The sequence below is a fragment of the Giraffa tippelskirchi genome, chromosome 4 (assembly GCF_054371585.1).
Source record: "Giraffa tippelskirchi isolate mGirTip1 chromosome 4, T2T-mGirTip1v1.2.pri, whole genome shotgun sequence".
In the NCBI taxonomy this organism is placed as follows: domain Eukaryota; kingdom Metazoa; phylum Chordata; class Mammalia; order Artiodactyla; family Giraffidae; genus Giraffa; species Giraffa tippelskirchi.
The window spans coordinates 26,700,746-26,727,454 of NC_137278.1; the positions used below are offsets into that span (position 1 = coordinate 26,700,746).

At 36.0% G+C, this 26,709-nt stretch overlaps 1 protein-coding gene across 3 annotated transcripts in view; it reads right to left on the reverse strand.

The window, feature by feature from the left end:
• Positions 1 to 26,709, reverse strand: part of WDR35 (WD repeat domain 35) — a 51,771-nt gene that overhangs the window by 8,728 nt on the left and 16,334 nt on the right. For 2 of the 3 annotated variants that reach the window (XM_081596127.1, XM_081596126.1), the window contains exons 9-19: positions 26,030 to 26,155; positions 24,754 to 24,939; positions 21,691 to 21,751; positions 15,637 to 15,781; positions 12,611 to 12,680; positions 11,521 to 11,574; positions 9,540 to 9,649; positions 8,850 to 9,060; positions 5,161 to 5,241; positions 1,927 to 2,063; positions 1,289 to 1,492 (exon numbers count right to left, since the gene is read on the reverse strand). In XM_081596127.1, the coding sequence (XP_081452253.1) occupies positions 1,289 to 1,492; positions 1,927 to 2,063; positions 5,161 to 5,241; positions 8,850 to 9,060; positions 9,540 to 9,649; positions 11,521 to 11,574; positions 12,611 to 12,680; positions 15,637 to 15,781; positions 21,691 to 21,751; positions 24,754 to 24,939; positions 26,030 to 26,155 (1,385 nt within the window). Of the gene's footprint in view, positions 1 to 1,288; positions 1,493 to 1,926; positions 2,064 to 5,160; positions 5,242 to 8,849; positions 9,061 to 9,539; positions 9,650 to 11,520; positions 11,575 to 12,610; positions 12,681 to 15,636; positions 15,782 to 21,690; positions 21,752 to 22,120; positions 22,154 to 24,753; positions 24,940 to 26,029; positions 26,156 to 26,709 lie in introns of all 3 variants that reach the window. The other variant, XM_081596125.1, reaches the window with a different exon arrangement.

Below are 26,709 nucleotides of genomic sequence, written 5' to 3' on the forward strand. Positions count from 1 at the left end.
TTGGCAAAATAATCCCTTAAATAATAATCATTTCTTTTCATCAGTTTCTTAGACAGGATCAGGCTAATTTCATGTTTACATGTTTGGTTTTATATTTCTTTTCAAAGCTTAAGTTGTATTAGCAATCTCCTGAAAGTACAAATAATAAAAACTAGATACAATGTTCACAGCTGAAATGAAGTTTTACAGTAGTCTATATAAAGAAAAATGAAATATAAAGAATAAAATTCAATCCCTAAATACCTTGGAATTTCATTTCATGCTCCTTGACAACAGAAAATTAAATAATGACCTAAACCAAAACAGAGAACCTAAATAATGAGTGGTACAATAAACGATAAAGCCCCCAGTCTCTGTAGTTACATGGGCTTTTTCCCTACCAAATGAAAAGAAATCTCCCATGGCCAGTCATTCAGTTCAGTTCAGTTCAGTCGCTCAGTCGTGTCCGACTCTTTGCAACCCCATGAATCGCAGCACGCCAGGCCTCCCTGTCCATCACCAACTCCCGGAGTTTACCCAAACCCATGTCCATTGAGTCGGTGATGCCATCCAACCATATTATCCTCTGTCATCCCCTTCTCCTCCTGCCCCCAATCCTTCCTAGCATTAGGGTCTTTTCCAATGAGTCAACTCTTCGCATGAGGTGGCCAAAGTATTGGAGTTTCAGCTTCAACATCAGTCCTTCCAATGAACACCCAAGACTGATCTCCTTTAGGATGGACTGGTTGGATCTTCTTGCAGTCCAAGGGACTCTCAAGAGTCTTCTCCAACACCACAGTTCAAAAGCATCAATTCTTCGGCACTCAGCTTTCTTCACAGTCCAACTCTCACATCCATACATGACCACTGGAAAAACCATAGCCTTGACTAGACAGACCTTTGTTGGCAGAGTAATGTCTCTGCTTTCAAATATGCTATCTAGGTTGGTCATAACCTTCCTTCCAAGGAGTAAACGTCTTTTAATTTCATGGCTGCAATCACCATCAGCAGTGATTTTGGAGACCAAAAAAATAAAGTCTGACACTGTTTCCCCATCTATTTCCCATGAAGTGATGGGACTAGATGCCATGATCTTAGTCAGAGAAGAAAGCTGCCCCTGAATTACAAACCATAAATTAAGGTCATGTTGAATGTCTGAGTTGGAATCCAAACTGAAGTTATTTTTTTAAAAGAAATGGTGTGATGTATTTATGTATTTAGTCTATTTTACAATCCTCATTTGTTAAAAAAAAAAAAAAAAAATGCAGATTCCGGGAGCAGTCCAGATGCCTGCACCTTCAGCACTTACCTTCTGTCCATATCCAGATACATCCTTTCCGCCTCCTCGAACCGGCTGAAGTAGGCAGCCACCTCTGCCTGCTTCATGGGCTCGCTCTGCAGGTTGCCCAGGCGCTTCACGAACTTAATGCCCTGGTAATCTTTGCAACGCACAAACGCTTGCTCTGCAGTGTGCAAATCCAGTTTCTGAAGAGCTGCTTCAGCCAGCAGGCGCCTATATTAAAAAGAAAAACAGAAAAAGCCTATGGTGAACTATAGATAAACCAGTCTTGAATCAGAATTCAATTACTACACCTATTGCTTCTAGTGAAACAGAGTAGGGAGTGATTATTTTAACAAATTTATAAATGTTTTCTTTTTTTCTTTTTTTTTTTTTTTGCTGCACTGGGCTGCACACAGAACTTCCCTGACCAAGAATCAAACCTATGGCCCTTGCAGTGGAAATGCGGAGTCTTAACCACTGGACCACCAGGGAAGTCCTAATATTATGCTTATGTTGAATATTTCCATCTCTAAATTTCTGTATTTTAAAAAGAAGAGCAAGAATGAAAGTTATTCCCACCAGGAGTCTAGTATCAGGGTAGTGGACAACAGCTGAGATTTTACACTTGATCTTTTATGAGGTTTCATTTATTTATTTTTAAATACCAAAGTCGGGGGTGTGGATTATCCTCGATGAACTGAGATGCATCCTCTATTCCAACCTTCTCGATCAGTGCTCGACTATCTCGCAGGGACCTGATCTCAAAGTTAATGATATAATCCTTGTTTGGATATTCTGGAGTCTAAAAGTAAAGATGAAAAGAGAGAAATTCAAATAGTTGCCTTTAGAGTATGTATTTCTTTCTTACAGTTAAAAAAAAAAAAAAAGCAAACGAACAACTACATCATATTATGAGCAAAACTGGGAAGAAAAGAAATTCCCATGTGTGGATCTTTTGAATTTTCTGGAAAATACCCATAATCCAGCATTCCAGTTACACACACCAACTCTGAAGCTAGAGAGCCTGGAGTCAAATCATGCATGTGCCTACTGCTAACTGGGTATCACTAGCAAGCCAGCTGATTTCTCCAGGCCTCAAATTCTTCATCTAAAAAAATGGGATGGTAATCAAATTTACCTTCTAGCATTGTGAGGATTAGATGAGATAATACCATATTGAACACTGAGCACAATGCCCAGCTGTGTTATTCACCTTATTCAATCTCAGAACCAACCTGACACTCACTTGCTTCAGACCTTTGAAGAAATACACCTGTTGACTGAACCACAGCACCCTCAACCCTCTTCTACTTGCTGAATTTCTTGTCCATCTCCCCAACTTCTCTACTGGAGGCCAGGATCTGTCTTTACTTGTTCCCAAACAATATTTGCTGAATCCATGAACAGATGAACTTTAGGTAAATAATTTTATCCACCAAGAACCTTCCTGATCTAAATATCTATCGGGTACAGTTGTAACGACAAATAAACACCTGATACAAAGGTGTTAATGCATGTTAATTCCCTTCCTTTTTCTTCTGCACTCTTTCCTCCAAGAAAGTTCTTATGTTATTTCTTTTTCCTATCTTATTGACATATAATTGGCATATAACATTCTACTACTTTTAGGTGTACAACACTCATGTTATTTCTTAAAACTATGCTTGAAGGAATCCACAGTTCGGATAAATATTTCCTGGGTCAACAAGGCCTCAGAGGGAACTAAGATATGAAAAGATTCTTTTCTTTATGGCTTTGCATGTGGTAAGTCAGGCAGAGAACCAAACTGTCACAGACAACCTGGTTTCCCTCAGTTTAACCCTACCAGTAAACCAGGCAATAGTACTGCAGTGATTCTTTTAGCCTAGTACAAGATACACACAAACTGTGCCCAGTGTATCAAGAGTTTTAAAGTACATCTAACCAGTTTAAATGTGTGTTTTAAAAATTCTTCATAAGTGTCAATATAATCATTTTTAAGCATTCCAGAATTCAAGGCAATCAGCAACTATGAGCCTTTCTTGCAAAAAGCTATAATGATGAAATCCAGCCAACTAAAAGATCAATCAAAATTAAGAACTAGAACTCATGCACAGAGAAAATATAGAAAAAGGCTGATAGTAGCTTTCATTTAAATAAATATAAGACTAAACAACTGGAAAAACAGGGTTAGAAAACAAAATGTAAACATTCTAAATCTTGACAAAGTAAAAATAGCAATATACCTAATGAAAAAAGGAAAGAGGGAGAAAATGTAAGAACATCATCTTTGAGAGTGCATAATCAATCATATCAAACGTTAAGATGTAGTTTAAAAGCAGTCGTTTTTTTAATTTCACTAGTTTCTTTTGTTTTTCATAGTTTTCTTTCTTAACCCAGAAAAACAGCAACATTTGTGGTGGAAAAAAAAACTTATCTGAAGTTCCACAATTCCTTCAGATTCACTGCCGCATTGTTAAAATTAAATTGAACACTAAAAAAGTAGATTGCACAATGATGCCACTTGTATAAAATTATTCCTGTTTATCTAATCTATCATATCAAATCTATCTTTCCACATACTGGTTACAGTTTGCCAATGCAGGAGACCTAAGAGACACAGGTTCAATCCCTGAATCGGGAAGATCTCCTGGAGGAGGGCACAGCAACCAACTCCAGTATTCTTGCCTAGAGAAGCCCATGAACAGAGGAGCCTGGTAGGTTACAGTCCAAAGGGTCACAAAGAGGCGGACACAACTGAAGCAATTTAACATGCAATCGTTAAAATATCTGGATTGCAACAGAACTTCAGACCTTCCTTTTTGATGTTTGATTGCTGAGAGCTTTTAAGCCTCACCCCCACCCCTTCCTCTTCTGCCTCACATCTGGACAAGGTGATAAGAAAGCATTAAGTGCTCCATCTTTTGGTGCCACGGGAGTTTCAAACCACACATATCTCTACCTACTTATGGGAACCCTCACTCTAGCCCCACCCTCTAATTACCCAAAAAACCCTAGCCTGTCTCCTTTCTTTGCTCTCAAATCAATTTTGAACCAGCTTAGGAAAGCTGTCCTTTCTCCCTGAAAAACCTCACTATGTAGGTAAGATCTTTTTACACACTTTTGGCGTGTCTGTGGTGTTAATACTCTTGACATGCAAACAAAATTTGGGGTGGGGGCCATTCCTGCTGCTTTTGTGTGGTCATCATATACAGAAAAGACTGGATCACAATAAAAGAGTTGCAATTTACATTATCAAACTAAAATATGAAAACATGTTATAAAATGGAACATTTCTGGAAATTTAAAATCTATCCCAATTCCAAAAAACATACATAGTACATAGGAAAATAAACACTTTGGATAAAATGAAAGTAAACTTGCAATATATTCTCAGAGTAAAAAATTCTCAAAGAATGTTTGATGAAGGTCAAAGTAGAAGTTCAAAACTTATCTGGAATTTAGAAACAGATTACTTTATAAAACCTGAAAATAAAAATGGAAGGAAGGTGGACCTCCAAACAAAAAGCTACTCACATATTCTAGAACAAGAAAAAGACTAAAGAAAATTATCAAATATTTCTTCAGCGTTCTCTGTTATTAACATAAAATAATGATAACTAACTAACCTTTTTGAGCTCTTGGTCCTACCACTCCACTAACTGCTTTCTACTCATTATCTTACAAAATAACAATCCTGTAAGAAAGGTACTATTACTACCCACATTTTATAGAGATAAAAACAGGCTCATAAACAGGAAAGGAAAATGAGACTTTAAAAGATGAAGGCAGCTGTCTAAAGGTTGTGTGAGTGACAGAGCAGGGCTGGATTCTGTCTGTAACGCACACTCCTAACCAGCGCCCCACACTGCCCGGTCAAGCCAACCACAGAAAGGTAACTGTTTTTTAGTAAGAATTACCTTTAATATCTCATCCAAAAGAACAGATTTAATTTCTAAATCCTCAAAGTTACAAATATATCCAGAAGTCTGAATGGGTTCCTTTAAAGACAAAAACAAATGTTATGTTTAAAAGTGCAAAATTTTCCTTCTTTGACTTATCATGATTTTAAATGTTATTATCAAAATTTTCAAAACAAAAAAGTAGAGAGAATGTCATTAACACCCACATACCCATCATCTAAATATTAACAGTTTGGAGATATACTTCAGTCAATTGTTTGGCTAAAGTATTTTAAAGTAAAGTAAATCTAGAGACATCATGACATTTCACTCCTATTTCAGTACATATCTCTGAAACATAAGGATGTTCTCTTACATAGCCACATGATGATGATCACACCTCACATAATCAGTATTCATTCCCTAATGGGATCCAGCATCAGCTTCTGAATTAATCCAAAGGTGGTTTATACAGTTTGATAATTCTCATTCATTCCATGCAACATTAAATTTAATTCTTAATGAAATTTGTATCTAAGTATATATATATATATTTTTACATATATATATATCAAAGAAGTCTCATACCATGAAAAGTATGTCCTCTGTAACATTAGCCAGAGGGTATTGTTGATAGATTCATTTCCTACATGAGATTTAATTTGCCAACATGGAAATACACGAGCCTGCTATATGTATCTTTCTTGTCCTAGTGCTATACAGGCTCGTAGAAATAAGGTAGAGCAAATGCACATTATAATGTAAAGTAGCTGTCCTAAATCCCTAGTGGAAAAAATAGGTATAAATATTATATAAAAAAGAAATAAACTCCCAATATACTTAATACCTCCAAGAACACTGCAAAAATAATAGGATAATGTCTGATAATGAAAACAACTCAAGAATGCAATTTTTCAAAATATGTGTGTAAAGTCATAAAGAAATAGAAAGTAACCTAAAATCCAAATGCAATAATGTATCATATTTATAACTCTTAAAGTTAGTGCTTCATATATAATAGAAACTTAAAAATTCTAATAATAGGAAGACACTAATCATATCTAGTTTGCACTTAATATGTCTAAGTTTAATAATGAGGCTCTTGCGGGCATATTATATATGTTCATTAGGTTTTAAAATATACATTTTCTTTAAAAAGTAGAAATTGATTAAAATTATATGAGAAAACTTTATAAAATCCCTACACTTCCTCAACAAATCATATTACATAAAGGCAAATAGCATGCTTTTATGAACAGAAAGAATCAGAACAAAATTTAACTCACAAAAAAGTACACGTGGTGAAATATTTCTTATAAATTATAGGAGCCTTTTAGAGTCTTTCTTTTGGTACTACATGTAAACCAAGTATACCTGTATAAAAAAGTTCATCACTAGAAAATTTTTTATTTCTAGCTAGATAATTCAACAAAGCAAGACAGACAAAAGATAAAGTCATAAAAGATGATCTGTGGATAAAAAATAATACCAAAAACAAAGAGGAAAGGAGAAACAGAAAGGTAAGGAGAGTGATCAGGCAGGATCAAGATGGCATAGGAAGACCCTTTGTCCCTTTAGGACAGAATACAATGTTCTAAAGGAGTTCTAGTAGGTCCAGTTTTGAAGAGTATGTCCTCATGTGCTAGAGGCATGGCAAGCAGGGTAACTGACCAAACAGGGACCACAGCCAGAAAGTGTTCTCATGAATGAAAACAACAGCTTAGCATGGTTTATAAAGAAATTCAGTCAGTGGTTAAGTTTTTAAGAAATTCACCTACCTCTAAATCTAACAGAAAACTGAAGTATTTGCCAAGCCAGACAACAAACTCCAAAAATAAATAAATAAAAGGTTGTTCTTTTGAAACTACTTAAGAAACACTTTCCACTAAGCAAAGATTTGCCCTGTGTGCTGCACACACATTATAAACAGCCAGGCATAATCCTCTCACTTCTCCAGGCACATGATTTCAAAATCAGTGTAAGTAGGGCCAACAATGGATAAAGGAGCCTAACATTCAAAAAGTATTTCACTTCCATCGTCAAGTTTTTTCCATGGTTACCTGCTAAATTTCCACACTTGTTTCTTTGGAAAGGTCAAGTTTTCTTTAAACCTTTGAAAGACAGCTGTGCTTATCCAGGTTAAAGGCAACACCCTAAATGCCCTTCCTTTGAGACACTGGTGGTGGTAGCCGCTCAGTAGTGTCCGACTCTTCGTGATCTCATAGACTGTAGCCTGCCTGGCTCCTCTGTCCTTGGAATTCTCCAGGCAAGAATACTGGAGTGGGTTGCCATTCCCTTCTCCAGGGGATCTTCTGCACCCAGGGACTGAACCTGGGTCTCCTGCATTGCAGGCGATTCTTTACCGTGAGCCACCAGGGAAGCCCTTTAAGCCATAACTCAGGGTCTAAAAATTACAAAGATCCATAAGACACCTGGCTTCCCTGGTGGCTTAGACGGTAAAGCATCCACCTGCAATGTGGGAGACTCGGGTTCAATCCCTGGGTCGGGAAGATCCCCTGGAGAAGGAAATGGCAACCCACTCCAGTACTCTTGCCTGGAAAATCCCATGGACGGAGGAGGCTGGTAGGCTACAGTCCATGGGGTCACAAAAAGTCAGTCATGACTGAGTGACTTCATAAGGCACCTAAAAGCTTTAACAAAGCCTTTGAGAGCAATTTACATCAGGTCATTGGCCAACCGAAAGATTCTGAGTAGGGCTCAAATAAGGATATAACTTAGGATATTAAAGTTGAAAATAATTTAAGATATTAAAAGGGCAAATAGTTTACCACTAAATAAATTACTACAGAAGATCTTCAGTAGCTCAGGGGCCCCAGCATGTAATTTCTTCCCAAGAAGGAAACTACAGGTCCAAACAAACATCAGTTACTGCCATAAAGCACGTATCAAGTCATCTCTTATTATTTCCACTAGCGGAGTACAATAGGAGTATTGAAAACTCCAAATTGAAAATCCACAGATAATTCAAAAATTGTTTAAAAGGTTTATCTTCTTAATGATGTTTTGATTAGGCTACCGCTCAAATTTTGAATTCCCAAACACAACAGCTAAGAGTTACAGAACAGACTGACAGGAAAGTTCAGCGCCTCAAAATCAGTTGATGTGAGTCACAAGTAGAAAATAGAAAGTATAACTTTAAAAATCAGTGAGAAAGGAGCATTCTGACACACCAGAGAGAGTAGATTATTACTCATAGTCCACAAGATTATCAGGATGAGAAAGAACATGGATTACTGGCTGATGAAGTTCACGTAAATATAAATGAGACAAAGGTAAGCACAGAACAGGCAAAATAGAATGAAAGGACAAGGGAATTTCAAAACCACTTTTCGGTTAGGTTACCTTAAGCAACTTTGGTAAATAAGACTATAGATTCTCTTTTTTTTTAAATTTTGACAAGGGAAGAAATAAAGACTATATAGTTAGTGACCATGGTTCCATCTTTTAAATAGAACAGAAAAATGCTTAGAAAGTACCTTTCAGTGAAAGTAGAGAATATTTAAAAGATAAATATTAATCCCACTTAAGACCAAATATTTTTGAGTTCCACAGAAATGTTCCTATTTATTTTCAGAATTCCTGCAGCCAACACCAACAAATTTCTTGAAGAAACAAAGGAGAAATGTCCAGGTTTTGGTTTTTGGCTCATTATTTATGTACCATTAATGCTCATTTCTTGGTTTTACCTCAGGATCCAAGTTTCTGAAAACATACATTCTTGTCTTCTCCATCACTGCAAACAAATCAGGATTATCTTTGGCCCACTTCATATCCCAGACATCTTTTCGCTCCAATTTTAACAACTCGCCAGTGACTTGCTGTCCTGTGCTGTCTGTCACTCGAGCATCCAAGTCAAAGAAGGTTAGAACTCCTAAGATGTCGATGACAGCAAGGCGGCTACAAGTAATCAAATTGGAGGAGGGGAAGAAACAGTACTCTAGCATTCATGAATATAATTACCTATCACTATTCTTCAAAATAAGTTCATCAGAACCCAGGAAGAAGGTAGAAATGGCTTTAAATAATTAACTTTAAGCAAACATTTATAAATTTGATAGAAGACATGGGGTGCTTTCCATTTTGCTTCCTTAAGAGAAAAAAGTATCCAAGGGACTAAAGCAACTAGTATGCAAATAACCTAAAATATTACAGTAGAATTTCTATATTTTGCCCAATTAGAGAAAAACATCTATATGTGTATATGTGTGTGTGTGTGTGTGTATTCCTAATAAATATAATATTTAAATACAAATATAATATAGTAAAACCACACTGAACTATGCAAGTTGAAAACAAACACACATCTTTGCATTTGTTACATAAATACAACAATCCCAGTGGATGACAGTCTACCTATGGAAAGTTTTCAGACTTACCTAGAGTTGCAATTCAAGGATAACTGGTAGGCTTGACAATTAAGGGAGTATTTTTGAATCAAACCAACGTTAGGAAGACTGTATCTCTGAAAGGTGCCAGATTCACGACTCTACAGAAAATATTTTTGATTACTAAAGCCTATTTACCATAATAACATTAAATTACAACTACAGGTCTCTCTATATGTTCATACATTTGCTTCAAATCCAAAGTGGTAGTGTCACAGTGAATTCTCAGTTCTGATACTGATCATGTTCTGAGTACATATTTACCTCCTAATTAAAACCTTTTTAAAGTGGCTGAACATGATCTAATTTTTGTCATGTAATATCCAAGAAGAAAAAGTCAGAAACCTAGTTCTTTTTAATACACAAAGTCTTATATCACATGGAAGACATATCTAGGGTTATTTACAGTTATCTAGGTTAGTATTCAGGGTACACTGAAAGCTAACATATACAGCACCTACTGAACTAAATTTCATACACACGAAAAATAAATATAAGACCACCATAGGAATACAGCTGTCACTGAAAGTCTGTGTTGTCATCCGGTAGCCATCTATAGGATACCAGTTCGTGGCAAAGGGCGATGATCAGAAAGCAGTAGTACAGTGAGTACTATTTCAATGTGTTTAAACACAGAACAGAAGGTAAGTTTCCATGCAACTCTGTGCAAGCCTTAAGGCTGACAAATCAACAGAGCAACAGACAGCGAAACCCTGCTGTGCCTGGGGCCATGGCAATGGAAAAAAACAGGAGGCTACCCTCAGCCCACCATTCCCTCTCCCTTTCTACCAGAAGCAGCTCTCTCCTCTAAGCATGCTTCTGCAGAGGGCCTTCAGGAAGAGTGGGGAGGGCAAGGGACTGGTAACGAGGGCGGTATTTTTTTAATGTACAAAAGGCAGGTACAGGCTTTAAAAGATTTAATATACTGAAGTATGCAATCAGAGTTTGTTTTTGAAAAAGTAGGTCCTATGACTTTGAGTTTGAAAACGTCATGGTTTTAAAAGCTGTTTATATTTCAACAGTGGAAAGTTTTTAATGCAGAAGGTATCTTTACCACTAAAATTTTTGCTAGTATTAAAACTATCTAAGTGCTTCTTATAGGGAGACTCTCTCATTTAGGAATTAAGTCCACTTTTATGGTTGATCTGACTTGCATTTTCTTTTTATTTTTTCCTGCAAATGTCAGAAACACAACTAACACAACCAAAAAACGTGCTGTGTAGCAAAGAATATAAAAAGAAAAGACTCTCCACAGAACTGACTGAAAGACAAACTGCTTAAAACATACAGCAAATTCATTTGGTGAGAAAAATGAATACTATGTTCTTAAGATTTTTTCCCCCCTTAACTTAGCTAATGTCTAAAGAATGTAACTAGAACTGGAAATACACACACTCAAGGATCTATTTACATAATTCAATTTAATGACTCTACCAGCACTACTATATTCAGCATTTATTTCTAAAATTACTATTTTCAAATATCAGAGCTCAAGAAGAGACATTATAACATTGATACACTGATTTTATTTGAAAAATTCAGCAAAAATTTGCCACGGACTTCTTTATTTTATTGGCTAGCAAACACACTACCTCTTCATTCTAAGTCTTACGAAAACAGCTGAGCCAAAGAACTTTCTCCAGTACAAAAAAAAGCAGGCTGCATAGAGAGGAAACTTTCCAAGACCTACTGCCACCGTCCAATCTATTCCACACTGGCCAATCTTTACAGGGCTCATTCAACCCAGTGACAGACTCTCCCTAGCTGGCCACGAGTCTACTACTTTCACAGTTATTTTTTGCAAATGATTAACAATTTGTGAGGCAATCTTTAAAACTTTATTTCTGTTGTTGGACCTAGTAAAACTTGAGGTGCCCACAAGATGAGATTCAAATCCAAAACATATTGCTTTGCCCTATTTTCACCACTTACAAGATTACTGTTCATAGAATAAGTTTTTTTAACCACTTACCACAATCAATGTCTTATCAGATGCAGTTATAGCACAAATCGGATCCCTTGTGCCCTAAAATAAATCAATGTTACTCTTTATCAAACATTTACTGAATGACTGATCTGGTATAAGGTGGTATGCAATTCACTAAGAAGAATACTTCAGCTATATATTTATTAACTTAACCACTATTTACTTACTGAGCACCTACTATGTGACAGACATTGAAGCGCTGGAGATACTCGGATGGAATCTTTGCCCTCAGGGATTACTCAAAAGTCTAGTGGGGAAGACAGTAAACCCAGCGCCTAACAACAGTACAATGTGATCAGAGTAGAGGTAAACACAAGAGTTACGAGAACACAGTGGGAGGAGCCTAAACTTAAACCAAAATGGGAAGAGAGGCAAACACTTGAGCTTAGTCATAAAAGATGAACATTTAGCATGAGGACCAGCATATGCCAAAATAAAGAAAGGGTAAATGGTATGGCACTGTTACAACCTGGATGGATCTTTAAAAAGAAAAAGAGAAAAGAAAAAGCCATTCTCAAAAGGTGACATGCTATATGATTCTCTTCATAAGACATTCTCAGAGTGACAAAACTATAGAAATGCAGACAGATTAGTGACTGCCAGGGGACAAGGATGGGGGTGGAAAGTGAGTGTAAAAATGAAGAAGTAGCATGAGGCAAGTTCCTTTATGGTGATAAAGTTACATACAACTACACGTAAAAACTAGTGAAAACCGAATAAGGAGTTGAGTTGTAGTCTACTTCGCAGCATCATTACCAATGTTAATTTCCTGATTTTGATATTATACTACCATTACATAAGATGTCACCATGTGGGAAGCTGGGTAAAGCGGTTTTACGTGCTATTTTTGCAACTTCCTATGAGCCTAAGATTGTGTCAAAATAAAAAAAATTTTTAAATCAAAAGAGAACATAGTAGATCTAGAACAAGCTGAATCAGAATAGAAATTTTTAAAAGAATTACTAGAATAATATGCTCTTCACTGGAAACAAATTTTTTCATGTCTCAAAATAAAATTACAGTATTTCCAAATCTATGGATATTAACATTTGCTGGCACTAATAAAATCACCTACTTGAAGGGCTTTACTATAATCAAGCACACCATCCAGTGATCCAGAAGAAGTATCATCAACATGATAAATTCTGGAAAAAAAAAAATTCAAATTTCAATGACAGTATAAGTAAGGTTTATACTATTCCATGATCTCTAGAACAATTAAAGGATTGGATGACACCAATGAATACTGTTATTTAATATTAATGTCCTGATCATTTTAAAAAGTTCTTGACACAGCTCAACCTTATAAAGGCAGAAACTACCTACCACGTGTTTACTAGTTATGCAAGTGCCATGTTCCTGAAAGCTGGGCCAAAACTATATCTGGACATTGAATCACAGATTTCCAATGAATTTCAATAAGCCACAAAAGATATTTTCCCTCACTCTCCCAAAGAACATCGGTCAGGAACAACTTCTAAAGCACCAAGTGTCTCTGTTGTTTCTCCGTAATTTCCTTTTTATCGATATGCTTAATAAAAGTAAAACAAGTGTACTTGGGAAGCTCTAGTTAATGGGATTTTTGTTCTGAAGTAAAGAACCTTCCCCTAAGCTTCCTGCGTTATGAAGAGGCACCATTTCAGGTGTACTGTCTCTCAGATACCTTTACTGTAACACTTATCGCTGCTAGTTTACTTGCATCTCCCACTAGGCGGTGATTTTCCTAGAGGCAAAGACTACATCTCTAGTGCCTGCCACACACTGTCAGGCGCTCTATAATGTCTGCTGAAAAAAACATTAAAATGAATGGAGGAACAGAGAAGACTCATCCCTGAGTAGCTCTGAGGCCCTGTGCAAGTTATTTAACTTCTCTGAGCCTCAATTTCTTTATCTGTAAAAGAAGGCTAACCATTCGCCCTTTGCAGGACCTTTGAGAGGCGTAAATTAAATGATATTTATAAAGCACACATGTACAGAGCCTGATCCATAAAAAGGAGTTTGAGACATTGTGGCTATAATATAATCACGGGAAATTAAGCCATTTTCTGCTTTTAAAATATCATTAAATTTTATCATTGTTAAATTGAAGTTACATTTGTATTTTCATCAATATAATAAGGAGATCAAATATTAAATAAATACAGGTGACAGAACTGTATGAAACACAGGAAGGTATACCAATTTAGAGATAACCATATTTCTACTTTTTAATACATTTCCATTAAATACATACAGTTAATAATTCTACTTAGTTTTCACAAAGTAAAAGTCAAAGATTAGAATAGGAGGTCTCTCAAAAGATCACCTGACCCAAATCCCTTTATTAAAACAAGGAGGGTGCTACAAGAAAGGCCAATCTTGAGTCAAGGGGCTCAGAGCTAGATAAACCTGGCAGTATGTCCCATCTCTGCTTATCTGCTGGGCACCTCTGTGTCTCAGTTTCCTGTGAAACAGGAATAATATGAGTACTGACAAGAAGTACTCAGTCAATGCTGCCTCTTATCACCGTCGCCAGCTGTATTTTACAGATGATGAAACTGACGTTCAGAGACAACTGGCCCAAAGTCATTAAAACTAGCAATTATATTCCAGACAGAAATATAAGGAAATGATGCCTTCTTTATTTAAACAGAAGCCAGAATTGCTTTAGCTTGTTCACGGGGGACACTCACTCCATGGAGAGGCTAGACTTTTCTTCCCCAACCTTGTCCTAAGATCCACCTTCTCCCCACAGGCTGCAGGTCTCTTGTTATTACTGCTATGACTGCCATATGCTCTCCTCAAAGAGGCCAGAAGTTATTTGCATTCAATCTCTCAGGACTGCTGAGAAGACAACATAGACTCTCTTTCAACTGTTTTTTCTTTCTTTTTCCTGCTTCCACATGAATTCATATATCCAAAATACTTTTACTGGGGTTATATTGCCTACCTTAGTACACAAGTGAGTCATAAAAGGAAGGGAAGACTGCATTAAGATCTCAAGTATGTTTGAAGGAAAATGATTTGAAAAAAGCAACCTGAGATTTCTGAAAAGTCTGCTCGCTGCCCACCACCACCAACACAGGCCTGTGCCCTCATTAAGAATCATCAGGTTAAAATTACTCAACCAAATGCTTTGCTTAAAGGCTCAGGATAACAACAAAAGAGCAACAAACATGGAATATCACTAACAGAGACAACATAACTTACAAAACACAGTAAAGGCACCGCAATACTTGCTACAAAGAATCCCTCCATCAGGGCTCCTAATTTCTCCACGTGGTAGAGTCGTCTTTCCCCCCACTTACAAGAGATAGTTCCAACCCCCAAGCTCCTGGAATCCAGGGCAAGAGAAAGAAGGTGAGGGACCAGTTCTGCCCACCTACAGACTTTCTCCATATCTGTGACTAAGGACCTGCCTCTCCTGTGATGATTATGACAATAGAATCACCCCACTTTCCTGGAAAAACCTCTACCACTAACCCATAGGAATGAAGTTTTGGTTAGACATTTAGATTTCAATTGAATAATCACATTTCAGTGTAGCATTACAACTGTAATATGGTGAGAGTAGATGAGTGAGAATAGCCATTCCTTATAAAAACATAGGCTTCCGGTCTTTATCTCTAAAGGCTTTTTTTTATTACACCACATGCTACTTCTCTTTAAACAGATAGGGCTTCCCTGGTGGTCCGGTGGTTAAGAACCCACCTGCCAATACAGGGGACACCAGTTTGATCCCTGTCCAGGAAGATCCCACATACCAGGGGGCAACTAAGCCCGTGAGCCACAACTACTAAGTCCGCACATCCTAGAGCCTGTGCTCCACAACAAGAGAAGCCACTGCAATGAGAAACCCATGCACTGCAGTTAGAAAGTAGCCCATTTGCCACAAACAGAGAAAGCCCGAGTACAGCAACAAAGACCCAGTACAGCCAAAAGTAAAACTAATTTAAAAAATTTAAACACACAAATCTGAAAGATATTCAAATTAATGGAAAAATATTATCTCTAGTAATCAAAACAAGTTACGGTTCGCAAGCATGACAATTTATAAATAGCTATGTCTGATTTAAAAGTGATATGGTTGAGCTACTAAAAAATGTGCATTAAAAGATATACCTTTCTCGCCCTTCTTTTCGAGACCGGGTGATCTGATTAATTTCCAATGCTGTAAGCTTCTTTGCCACACGATATTGCCAGATATAAAATGCTTCTTTTGAAGCTGCTATCACATGGGTTTTGGTCATTGTAACAAATAATGGTACTATTAAAAAAGAACAGAAAGACAATTTGGTTACAATTAGAATCACAAAAGGTTTGTGCCGCAAAAGACTTCAGTGATCATGAGTCCAACCCCTTATTTTACAGACGGAATATTCCAAACACAGTCTGAGAAATCAGAAGAGTCAAAAGCCTGTAGGACCATTCAAAAATATCAACTCAAAAGGGATCAAAGAGCTAACTACAGAACTCTTAGAAGAAAACTTATGTGTAAATCTTTGTGACATTGGGTTAGGCAATGATTTCTTAGATATGACACCAAAAATGCAAGCAATAAAAGAAAAAAAGGAGATAAACCAGACTTCATCAAAATTAAAACATTAGTGCTCCAAAGGACACCATCTGAAAAGTGAAGACAATCCACAAAAGGAAGAAAATATTTGAAAATCAAATATATGATAGGGAATTAGATCTAGAATGTCCAAATAACACTTATAACAATAATATATCACAATAAATTGGATGATTTATTTATTATTATCCAATTAAAAATTGAGGAAAGCATCTGAATGGACATTTCTTCAATGAAGATATACAAATGGGCACTAAGCAAATGAAAAGAGGCTCAACATCATTAGTCACAAGGCAAATGCAAATCAAAATCACAAAATACTTCACATCTACTAGCATGGCTAGAATCAAGATGTCAGACAATAATGAGTATTTGCAAAAATGTGGAGAAATGGTAGGAATGTAAAATGGTGCATCCACTTTGAGAAACTGCTTGGTAGTTCTTCAGAATGGTAAATATATAATTACCATATGCCCTAGCAATTCCACTCCTAGGTATATACCCATTAATTTAGAAAAGGACATTGTTCAAAGTTCCTTCTCACTAAGAACATATTCTCTTAAACATCTTTTCATTTGCTCCATTAAATCCATCTAAACAGATAAAGAAACAGAGAATTAAAGATATAAAATAACTTGCCCAAAGTTAGTCAGGCAAAAATAAACAAAATAAACAATATGAAACTAGATACACACATTCACACAAAACACAGAAAAACAAAAAACTCATAAAAGATCATTTTGGTACCTAATTTCTAAATTCATAGTTAAAATGGTACAACACGTAGTTTTCAATTCATGAACACTGTACAAAGTAATCACTAACAAGGTCAGGATAAAGGGAAAGTGCTAATAACAGCTACCATTTACGGAGTTCTCATGCCGTGTGCTGTGCTTGGTTGCTCAGTCGTGTCCAGCTCTTTGTGAGCCCATGGACTGCAGCCCTCCAGGCTCCTCTGTCCATCAGGGATTCTCCAGGCCAGAATTACTGGAGTGGGTTGCTGTACCCTTCTCCGAGGGATCAAACCCAGGGATCGAACTCAGGCCTCCTGCATTGCAGGCAGATTCTTTACTGTCTGAGCCACCAGGGAGTTCTTGCCACAGTCCAAATAAAGGACATTTAAAGCAGCAAGAGACATAGGAACTGAACAAAAAATTAGAAACTAGACTGATGGTATGGTGTTAACTGAATAGATAAACAAGTTGCGATTCAAATGCAAGAATTTTTATATGCTAAATACCTCAGTAAGTTGAATTATATTTAAAAAAATTTTTTCACTACAATTGTCAGTGAGTGAGTGAGTGAAGTCGCTCAGTCGTGTCCGACTCTTTGCGAACAATTGTCAAGATTTCTCTATTCAAAATGTGTACCAACCGCTACCAAACTCTAGAGGGGGCAAGAAGCCTTCCTGTAGAGAACAGTTGGTTGGAAGGCAGTCCTGAGAATGGCGGCAGAGTCTCAGTTCAGGGGGAGCCCTGAGTAGGACGAAGGAGCAGACCAGGCCCAGGTTTTGCTCAGCTTTCGCTGATCCCATCTGCACTAAATCATAAGATATCTGCTAAATATTCAGTAAACTCTACCATGGATACTCTGACGCTAGTAACTATTATGCCTTTAGTGTGATATGACGTTCACAAACCATAACTGTTTTCTAATAAAATATAATGTTTCCTAAGCATATATAAGCATTTTTAACAAATGTTTAGCTACAATTAAAAATTATAGTCATGTTTCCTTGTTTTTGGATACATCCTAAATAATCACAAGTTTTTTATTAGCTGATTTCAAAATTAAAAAGTTAGTGGCTCAAGCAAGTCATACTTTGGATTCAAATCACAGGCACTTGTTATATGTCTATGTACATGGTCAGTTGCTCAGTTATGTCTGACTCTGCCACCCCATGGAAGCCTTAGATAAATTACTTATTCTACCTGAACCTCGGTCTGCTTACTGTAAATTGAAGATAATAATATTAGCAACCTTATAGAGCTACTTTAAGGATTAAGAGAGATAATAATTATAAGCATGGTTATAGTATCTGGCATAGAATACATAATAATAGCAATTTTAAATGGCGGTATTTACTGAATTTCTAAAAATTATGTCAGGTACTTTATGTAATTATATAGTTATGTAATTACATTAGTGTATAATTAATGTATCACATATATAATTCATACCTACCCTGTAAAGTGGGCACTATCATTATTCCCATTTAGCAGATGAAGAAACTGAAGGATGGAATGGTTAAATGACTCGCTGAAGTCACATGGCTAGAAAACAATAGAAGCCGGGACACGAAACACAGCCAATCTGGCTCCAGAGTCTATGTTCTTAAGAACTATGGCAGACTGCTTCTTCTTAAGCGTTAATAACTGTTAGATGTGGCTGCTATCATTTTTTGCTTTTTATAATAAAACTATGTAAATTCACTAGTCAATACAACAAAAAACAAAAATACATACAAAATGTATTCTTTTGAAACATTATGGCAGTAATTTTGGCCAATTCATATGCATAGATAATCCTATCTACATAAATTATGCTAGATCTCTGTTTATTATCTATCCCATCCAGGTGGTTTAGTTCTTAAGTTTCCTGGAACTGAGCCTCTAGGGAAAAGTTAGAAGACCATATTATAATCGAATATTTTAGGAAAAAAACACAGCCAGGATAAAAGCAGTCCATGTCCTTCTCAACTATTCAATATCTGGAAAGAAAAAATTTGAAATCTCTATAAAGATTACTGGAAAAAAATGTTAAAGAAAGTAATTATGTTTCCATTAATTGAACCTTGTAACACTAACAGGTAGTAGTTACTAGCCAAGCAAGGATGTAAAGTAATTTAAAACAATCTAGGAATTCACATATAAGTAAAACCTGCTTGTAACATTATATTTTAATGCTGAGACCTGAAATAAATGTCTGCATCGCAATGTTCCCCCACTTTCCTACCTATTCATTTCTCAGCCCTTTGAAGCTGGTAAAGTGAAACTGCACTGAACGACTTTCGTCATTACCTCTCGCTGGCATATACAGAAGACAGTGCATGAGCTACAGGCCAAGATTAGAAAGCTCTTATGTGCTCTCCCCACCATGGCTGCAGCACAGGCAGCTGGTACTTTTCAGGCACTTTTCATGCCTTCATTCCTCTGCAAATGCTGTTTCCTCTTCTTTAAATGTCACTCGAAGAAATATCCATCCTTCAGAACTCAGCTCAAATGAAAGCTTCTCTAAGTAGAGAAAGTGTCCCTAATGTCCTTACGCACGGATATCCACTCAGCCAGCACCCTGCACGATACCAGCACATAGCAGGGGAACAAGAGTCACTGTTCAACAGATGAACTATATTTTAATTCTCTGCTTAGACATCCTACAGGAAATGTGAGAATTAACTTTTTATCACTCGTCGTACCCAGTACAGTACCTGAGACAGTATATGCTCATTGGTGGCTTGCTAAATAAATAGATTCTCTTTTAAATGTTTTTATACATTCAATAAACATTCATTACTGGGCAAGCACAGTGGTAGGCAGTGGGGATACAGAAATGAAAAAATGTAGACAGATCTTTAAGAAGCTCAAAATCTTGTAGGGAAAATAGACAAGAAAATCAATAACCACAGTACAGAGTAAGTACTTTGGACAGAAGCACACGGAAGGAATTGAGGGCTCAAAAGAAGAGGTCCCCCAAATGGTATCTGGCTCTTATATGTACAGTACAACAGAACCCTACAAACTAAACTTTATATAATATATAATAATATATAACGTTCTTTTTCAAAGTTTCTACAGAGGCTTTCAGGAAGAGTAGATGACAAAAATTACACTTTCTAGGACAATATCAGTTATATACTTTTTTTTGCTTCAGCCTCCAGTCCTCACGAAAATTTGGCATAAAAACTTTAAAAAGGAATTTTATAGGATATGTATGAAACAAAAATGTTGAGTCTTTGGCTGAGTTTACTGCAGACCAGTGAAAGAACTGCTTGTTAAAATTTCAGCCAGCAAGACCGCAAAATTAAAAAGTTTCAAGACTCAAAAACACAAATAATCATGCCCTCAAGCATTTGCCATTTTTTGAAGGTAAAGGATTTACATCTGGCTTTATTAAAACACAGACTGCCTGTGATTAAAATTACTTTGAGGCTAACCCTATCATCCTTATGATTCTATATTAAAACTTTTGATATTAAAAAGAAAAAACATATCATCTGAAGATTGACACAATTTATCCTTTACATTTAAGACTCATATTTTTAATAAATAGAAGATATTCATGTGGTAAGAGTCTGCAACAATTTTAAGCTAAATAACATTAACATTTACAAAGAACACTATCATTAATGTACATATATAAATATAAAGGAGAAACATATAATCAAACCTAATAGTGAACATAAGACAAGAAGTTGAAAAGTTTCAATGCTTAAAAATGAGCTACCAAGACCCTAAACATAGAGTATAAAATCTTTGAGACCAGCTAAGTATTTTTCACTGGTGGCTCAGTAAGTAAAGAATCTGCTTGCAGTGCAGGAGACCCCAGTTCAATTTCTGGATCAGGAAGATCTTCTGGAGAAGGAAATGACAACCCACTCCAGTATTCTTGCCTGGAAAATTCCATGGACAGAGAAGCCGGTGGGCTACAGTCCACGGAGTCACAAGAGTAGGACATGACTTAGCAACACAACCACCAAGTATTTTTTACATTTGCTTGTATCACTCAAAGTCCTAGCAAAATACCTAGTAGGCAGAGTTTAACATTTAATTGTTAAGGTGCAATGTGAACTCTAAAAAAAAAAAAAAGAGACTAGTTCTCAGATTGAGAAAATAATTCAATAATTCAATGGGTTTTCAATTTTTGAAACCTACTATTTTTTCTAACACCATATCCAATATATTAGCATACTCTTAAAAAACATTATTTTGGAAGTTATAGTGAAATGGAAACAAAATATTTGGTAACAACTTTTGACAAAATACTAAGAATAAGATTTGGAAACTTTTATGGTTACTTTTGGAGCTATTAGAGGGAATGATAGCTCTAAAGCAACAAATGTCTTCTGAAAACAACAAGTCAGGAATATTTTTTATGTTGTTTCTATTAATAGACTGATTTCATCAGAAAAATCTGGACAGGGAAAACTCTTCCACAAGCAGCTAAAGTGTTCTTTATGGAAAAGAGGTATTTACAAGCAGTTTATTAGTAATAAGAGTGGTTTCATGGCAAAATTCTTTCCATAATCCTCAGTTTATTACATACTAATCATCACATTGGATACCAATCCTCATACAATTATATTTCCCATTAAAAGCAAATAATGGCAGTATAGCAGTCATGAGATTATTGTAAATTCTGGAGTAAACTTATAATTATTGTACTAAGCAGGATCTTTCTGAGAGTGAAATGGGACATTACTAAAGATTTTACTATGACAACAGGCATAGACTGGTACTGAACCTGAACTGAGCACACCAGGAAGTATGCCTATCCTTGTTTTAGAGAATAACATCCTAGTTAATAATACCACTGTTACATTTTAAAATTAGCTTACAAATAAGACTTGAATAAAGATGGAGTAAATATTTACATTTCCTTACCAAGATCAATGTATTTGGGATCCAGAGGTGTGCCAATAGAATTACACAGAACTAGCACAAACTGTGAACAAATAAAACAGGAAGTATCAAAACCCCTGCTTATGCACAATAAAAGAAATAATGCTTAACAAACCATGTTTAACTCTTTTTCAAGTATCACTAACATAGAAAGAACTGATAAAAAATGAAATACAAAGAATAGCAAAGATAATCTACAGCACAAAAGTAAGGAAATATAACTAAGGCTGAAATTAAACTAAGGCTGATTTCTACATATAGTGGAACACTAGTTTTTAAGAGATCATTTAAGAAACACAAATACATTGACTACATTTCATTATTTATATTTCTAAAATTGCTGATCAGCTATAACTTCAAAACTCATTTTTATCCTATAACCAGCTATACAAAGGCTAACTGAATTTGTTACCATTGCACCAAATGTTTCCATCTCGTTCTCCTCCTTTGAAGCAATATATAAATGACATGAGAAATTCAGAAAAATTCAGTTAATTCAGGGAAAAAAACATAATCTAACCCAGTGAAAATAACTTAAAATACTAATGATTAACATATACATAAATAATTATCAATGATTCCTATTAGGAAAAATAATAGCATAATGTACACTTTACATAAGATAATTTTAATGATAATTTCATTTTTTGCTGTTAGTCATCTTCTCCATATCTAGTACTAAGAATACTATTTTATACAGATGTATTCCTGATTAGAATAATATTTTCAAACAAGCCCATTCTCAATGTTCTATTTATGCACAGATGTTTTCTTTTCTCAGTGTCTCAAAACTTGTTTAATTTCATAAACATAAACTAAATGGTAAAAATTATACTAAAATATCATGATTTACTCTTCCACTGCTTAAACTTATTTACTGCCACAAAATACAAGTGTCTTACATGCTTATCATTCACATGCTCAGCTCATAGTTTAAAGAACCAAATAAGACTTCTTACAAAATCCCCCCAACTTCCCATTTCTTGCCCCCAAGAGTAATTACTTTCAGCTCCTGTAATTCACTCTTTCAATATTTACCTCCACAAGTGTAAGTGACGTGTCTACAGTGCTGCTTCTTGCTTCATTTTGTTTCAACCTGCGACATCATGCACCACCACCCGCTGGGAAAGCTAAGCATGCGACCCTCTTTCACCCTTCTTGCCCAGCCTCCCATCTCACATTCTCACCCCTCCATCTTTCCACCATAACTTTGTTATATCAGAACTTAGGGCTTACAGTGTTACTACAGCTCAATTTTTAAATAACTTTAATTTTTAAAAAATTCAGTGGCTACATTATTTTGACTCCATAAATGCTGTTCACAGCTGAGTCAGGTACAACATGATTTATTTTCCTCTCAAGCATATTTTGCTTTCCCTGTTGTGGATAACTGCCTTTATTTTTTTTTCTCTTTGCTTAGTTTTCTCTATATTTATTACTAACTCAAGTCCCCCATAATCTCCCAGTTACGTATGTCTCCCCTCAGGAGCTCAACCACATTAAGTATTGTACTAATTTCATCTTGAATTTCTTCTGGAGCCACGTGGCCTGCTCTCCTTTGGTGACCCACTCTCTCAGCACGTGCAAAACTGTCAGCTGGTACCAACCCTCACCACGGTCATCAGCTGACCTTGTTTCTTCCTCTTTCCTGGTTTTTCATTTTGGTGACCCATATCCTGAAGTCCCTTCCGAAGTTAAGGAAGGTCAGAAGGTAAATTTTTGGTGATCTCGTACATCTAAAAATGTCTTTATTCCACCCTCATATTTAATGAATAGTTTACCTAAGGTATAGAATTCCAGGTAGGAAAACATTCTTCTTCATAATTTTGAAAGTAAGTCTCCAAAGTATTTAAGTTGACAAATCAAATGCTATTATGATTCCTGATCCCATGAAATCTGTTCTGGAACCAAGTGGCAACAGAAGACTGGGGTAGCATTCATTTAACTGCCCTGTTTTCAGCAAGAGTCCCTCTACCCTTCCCTATGCTTAGTGCCCCTCAGTGCAGAGGCTCTTTGTATCCTCTCTGAAGGGCAAATCAGTCTCCCTGGGGGTGAGAAGGGCAGCTGTTCAGGGGCTCAGAGGGGGAGGGAATCTAGAAATCTGCTTCCTTACACACCCTTTTTATCTTCCCCCAAGGTATTCTCCTGTGTAAACAATCTCCAATACTTCCAAATTGCTTTTCTGTTATTTCTTTCTCCTACCAGGGACCACCATCAAGTCCCGTGTCTCTGAGATTCTGGGATACAAACTGGTTGCTTTTTTCCTTTCTCCACTGATGGAGAGAGGATTCCACTTTCCTGGCTCTGCTAAGGTAATTACCACAAATCCCTCTACCCTCTAAACTCCAAAATTATGTTGCTGTTTCCTCACCCTCTCTGGTCCCTATAGGCTTGTGGCTTTTTAAAAAATACCTTTCCCTTTGTTTCAGTGGGTTTCAGGAGAGAACAGAGCCAAATGCGATTGTTCAAATGGCTGCCTTCAACTAAAAATTCTATGCTTTTTAATGGGATAAAATAATTTATCAGAGATACTGGTAGTCCTTTTTTGAAAAATTTTCATACTTCTGCAAATATTTAAATAGCTAGCAGACTTTTTTAAAGGGCATTATTTATATTATTTATTTTATGTTATGAGACATTGACTTTTAAAGCAATATAACTCCACATAAAAGTACATTTCTGAATGTCAAAACTACCCAAATTATTATAAATGGCCATTGTTACATAATTTCTTGAGCCTTTGTACTAGACATCTGGTTTTTCATTTTTACTTATGGAATTTTAAATTGGAAAAGGACTGTGGTATTTTAAATATATTTCAGAGACAAAAAGCTTCAGTACCAGTCAGTATAAACTGCCAATGGATTAACTGATCAGGAAAAAAATCAGGGGACAGAGAACCAATGGAGCCACAGAACTCTCCAAACAGAGGTCTAGACAGACATGGCCAGTAGAAAGGCTATGCTTGAAAAGATATATAACTAGGGCCCAATTCAGTCAAGTAGTTAAACCTATCTAAGTTTTAAGGTATCAAGGAACACCTACCTGAGGGTGATTTTCATCAGCTTTTGTTGCCAAAATGCAGAAGTCTCCACAAGTAGTAATAGAAATGAGACTCTTCACATACTTAACATATTTGTCATTGTTTTTTGTATCCCAAAAGGTAACACAGTACTCGGGACGATCAGGTCTGGTATAAGCATAAACTACGGTGTTTGAGCAATAACCCCACTAGGAAGAAAGGAAGGAAGAAAGGGAGGGAACAGAAGGAGCGAAGTTGGGAGGGAAGAGAAAGGATGAGAGAAACGGCAATTAATGTTGGGAAAGTCACATTATTATATTTTTTTTCCTCTAGAAATATTGCAGGTATGTGGTTTATCAGTGCTGACAAAAGTAATCCTTTAGAAATAGAAAAGAGAGGGACTGAATATTCAGCTTCATATCTCTTCTCACTAAAATAACAAATCTAAAAGTAATATACACAGTTTAAAAAAAAAAAAAAAAAAAGCACTGCAAAAACAAATTGGGCTTAACTTTCCTCACTTTAATTTGTAAGATTTAAGCTTCAGTGGTGAAAATTTCAGATTTTTCAATAGTCAATAATAGCCGTGTGGGGGACAACAGCAAGAGTGATCCCTTCTGAAGTTCAATTCCAAGTCCTGAAGCCAAAACTCAAAGACAGTTGCTTTGCCTTTTTTCTCCCATCCACATTTTTTATATTAGTTTTTTATCAGAGTAGCATATGCACATAGTTTATAGTCAAATAATTCTACATGGTTTATTCAACACAAAAACAAAATGCAGGACCCCCTCTGCCTAATTTCCTCCTTGGGGTAGCCATTTACAACTCTTTTAGCTGTAAACAGCTTTTAGCTGTTTTGGTTTTGATTTCCATATCATATGTGTATTGATTATAGAACTTAGAGCTTTCCCTCTCCCGACAAATTTATACATAATTTTGGATAAGTTGATATTCAGTGTCAACATCATTAGCATTGTGTTTACTATTGTTTCGGGGGGCACACTTCACAATGACACTCTTGGTACTCTTTATATATAGTATTCCAGAAAAGTTTACTAGTTTACTAATTCTACAGTGTTCACACTGAAAAGCCTCCTTTCAGCTGCTTTCTAAAACAAAGTGGCTATGAATATATACAAAATATAGAGACTATACTTTCAACTATAATAAAATTATATAATAAAAATCTAAAACAAAGTGGCTATGAATATATACAAAATATAGAGACTATACTTTCAACTATAATAAAATTATATAATAAAAAACATCTTTTTTTTTACAACTGCTCTTAATACTCACCTTATAATCAGGTCGAATATTTGCAAAATATATAAAAGAATCAACAGTCAGTGCAATTTTCAGTCCACTTCCTTCCCAAGATAGTGCAGACATATGCTTTCCAGGAACCTTCAAAGTACCCAGGTGCTGAAAAAAATTATTATATTTAACCTAAAGTATCACAATTAAATAAAATTCCACCTATCACTTCACAGAGATCAAAAGCGGTACAAAAATTATTTTATGAAAGGTTGCTACATACTTCAAATCATTTTCCTTCCATTTTTATAATGAAAAACAAATGTATGATAGGAGAAATTAACAAACTATAGCCAAAGAATTCAGTATCAAATTTCATCATATCTAAGATGCCAGAGATTTAAATACGCATCTTTATGTCCAGCTTAGGAAAGAAAAACACATTGCTGCAAGTTAAAATAGGACAACTTTCATTTTAAGATGCATCCCAATTTAGAGTTGGAAAGAACTGTGCTTCTTAGATGCAATGAAATATTGGGGTAGTAAACTCAGTCCTTAAGTCCTGCCTCTTATTCAGCCCCCACCCACCCTCAACAGCCAACCAGATGCCCAGCCTTTTGCTTTCACTCCTTTCCTTCATTACAACTGCCTTCTTTCTTGACTGAACTATCTAGTAGCCTCCTAACTACAAGTTTTACCTTTTGTCTCTTCTTTCATTCCCA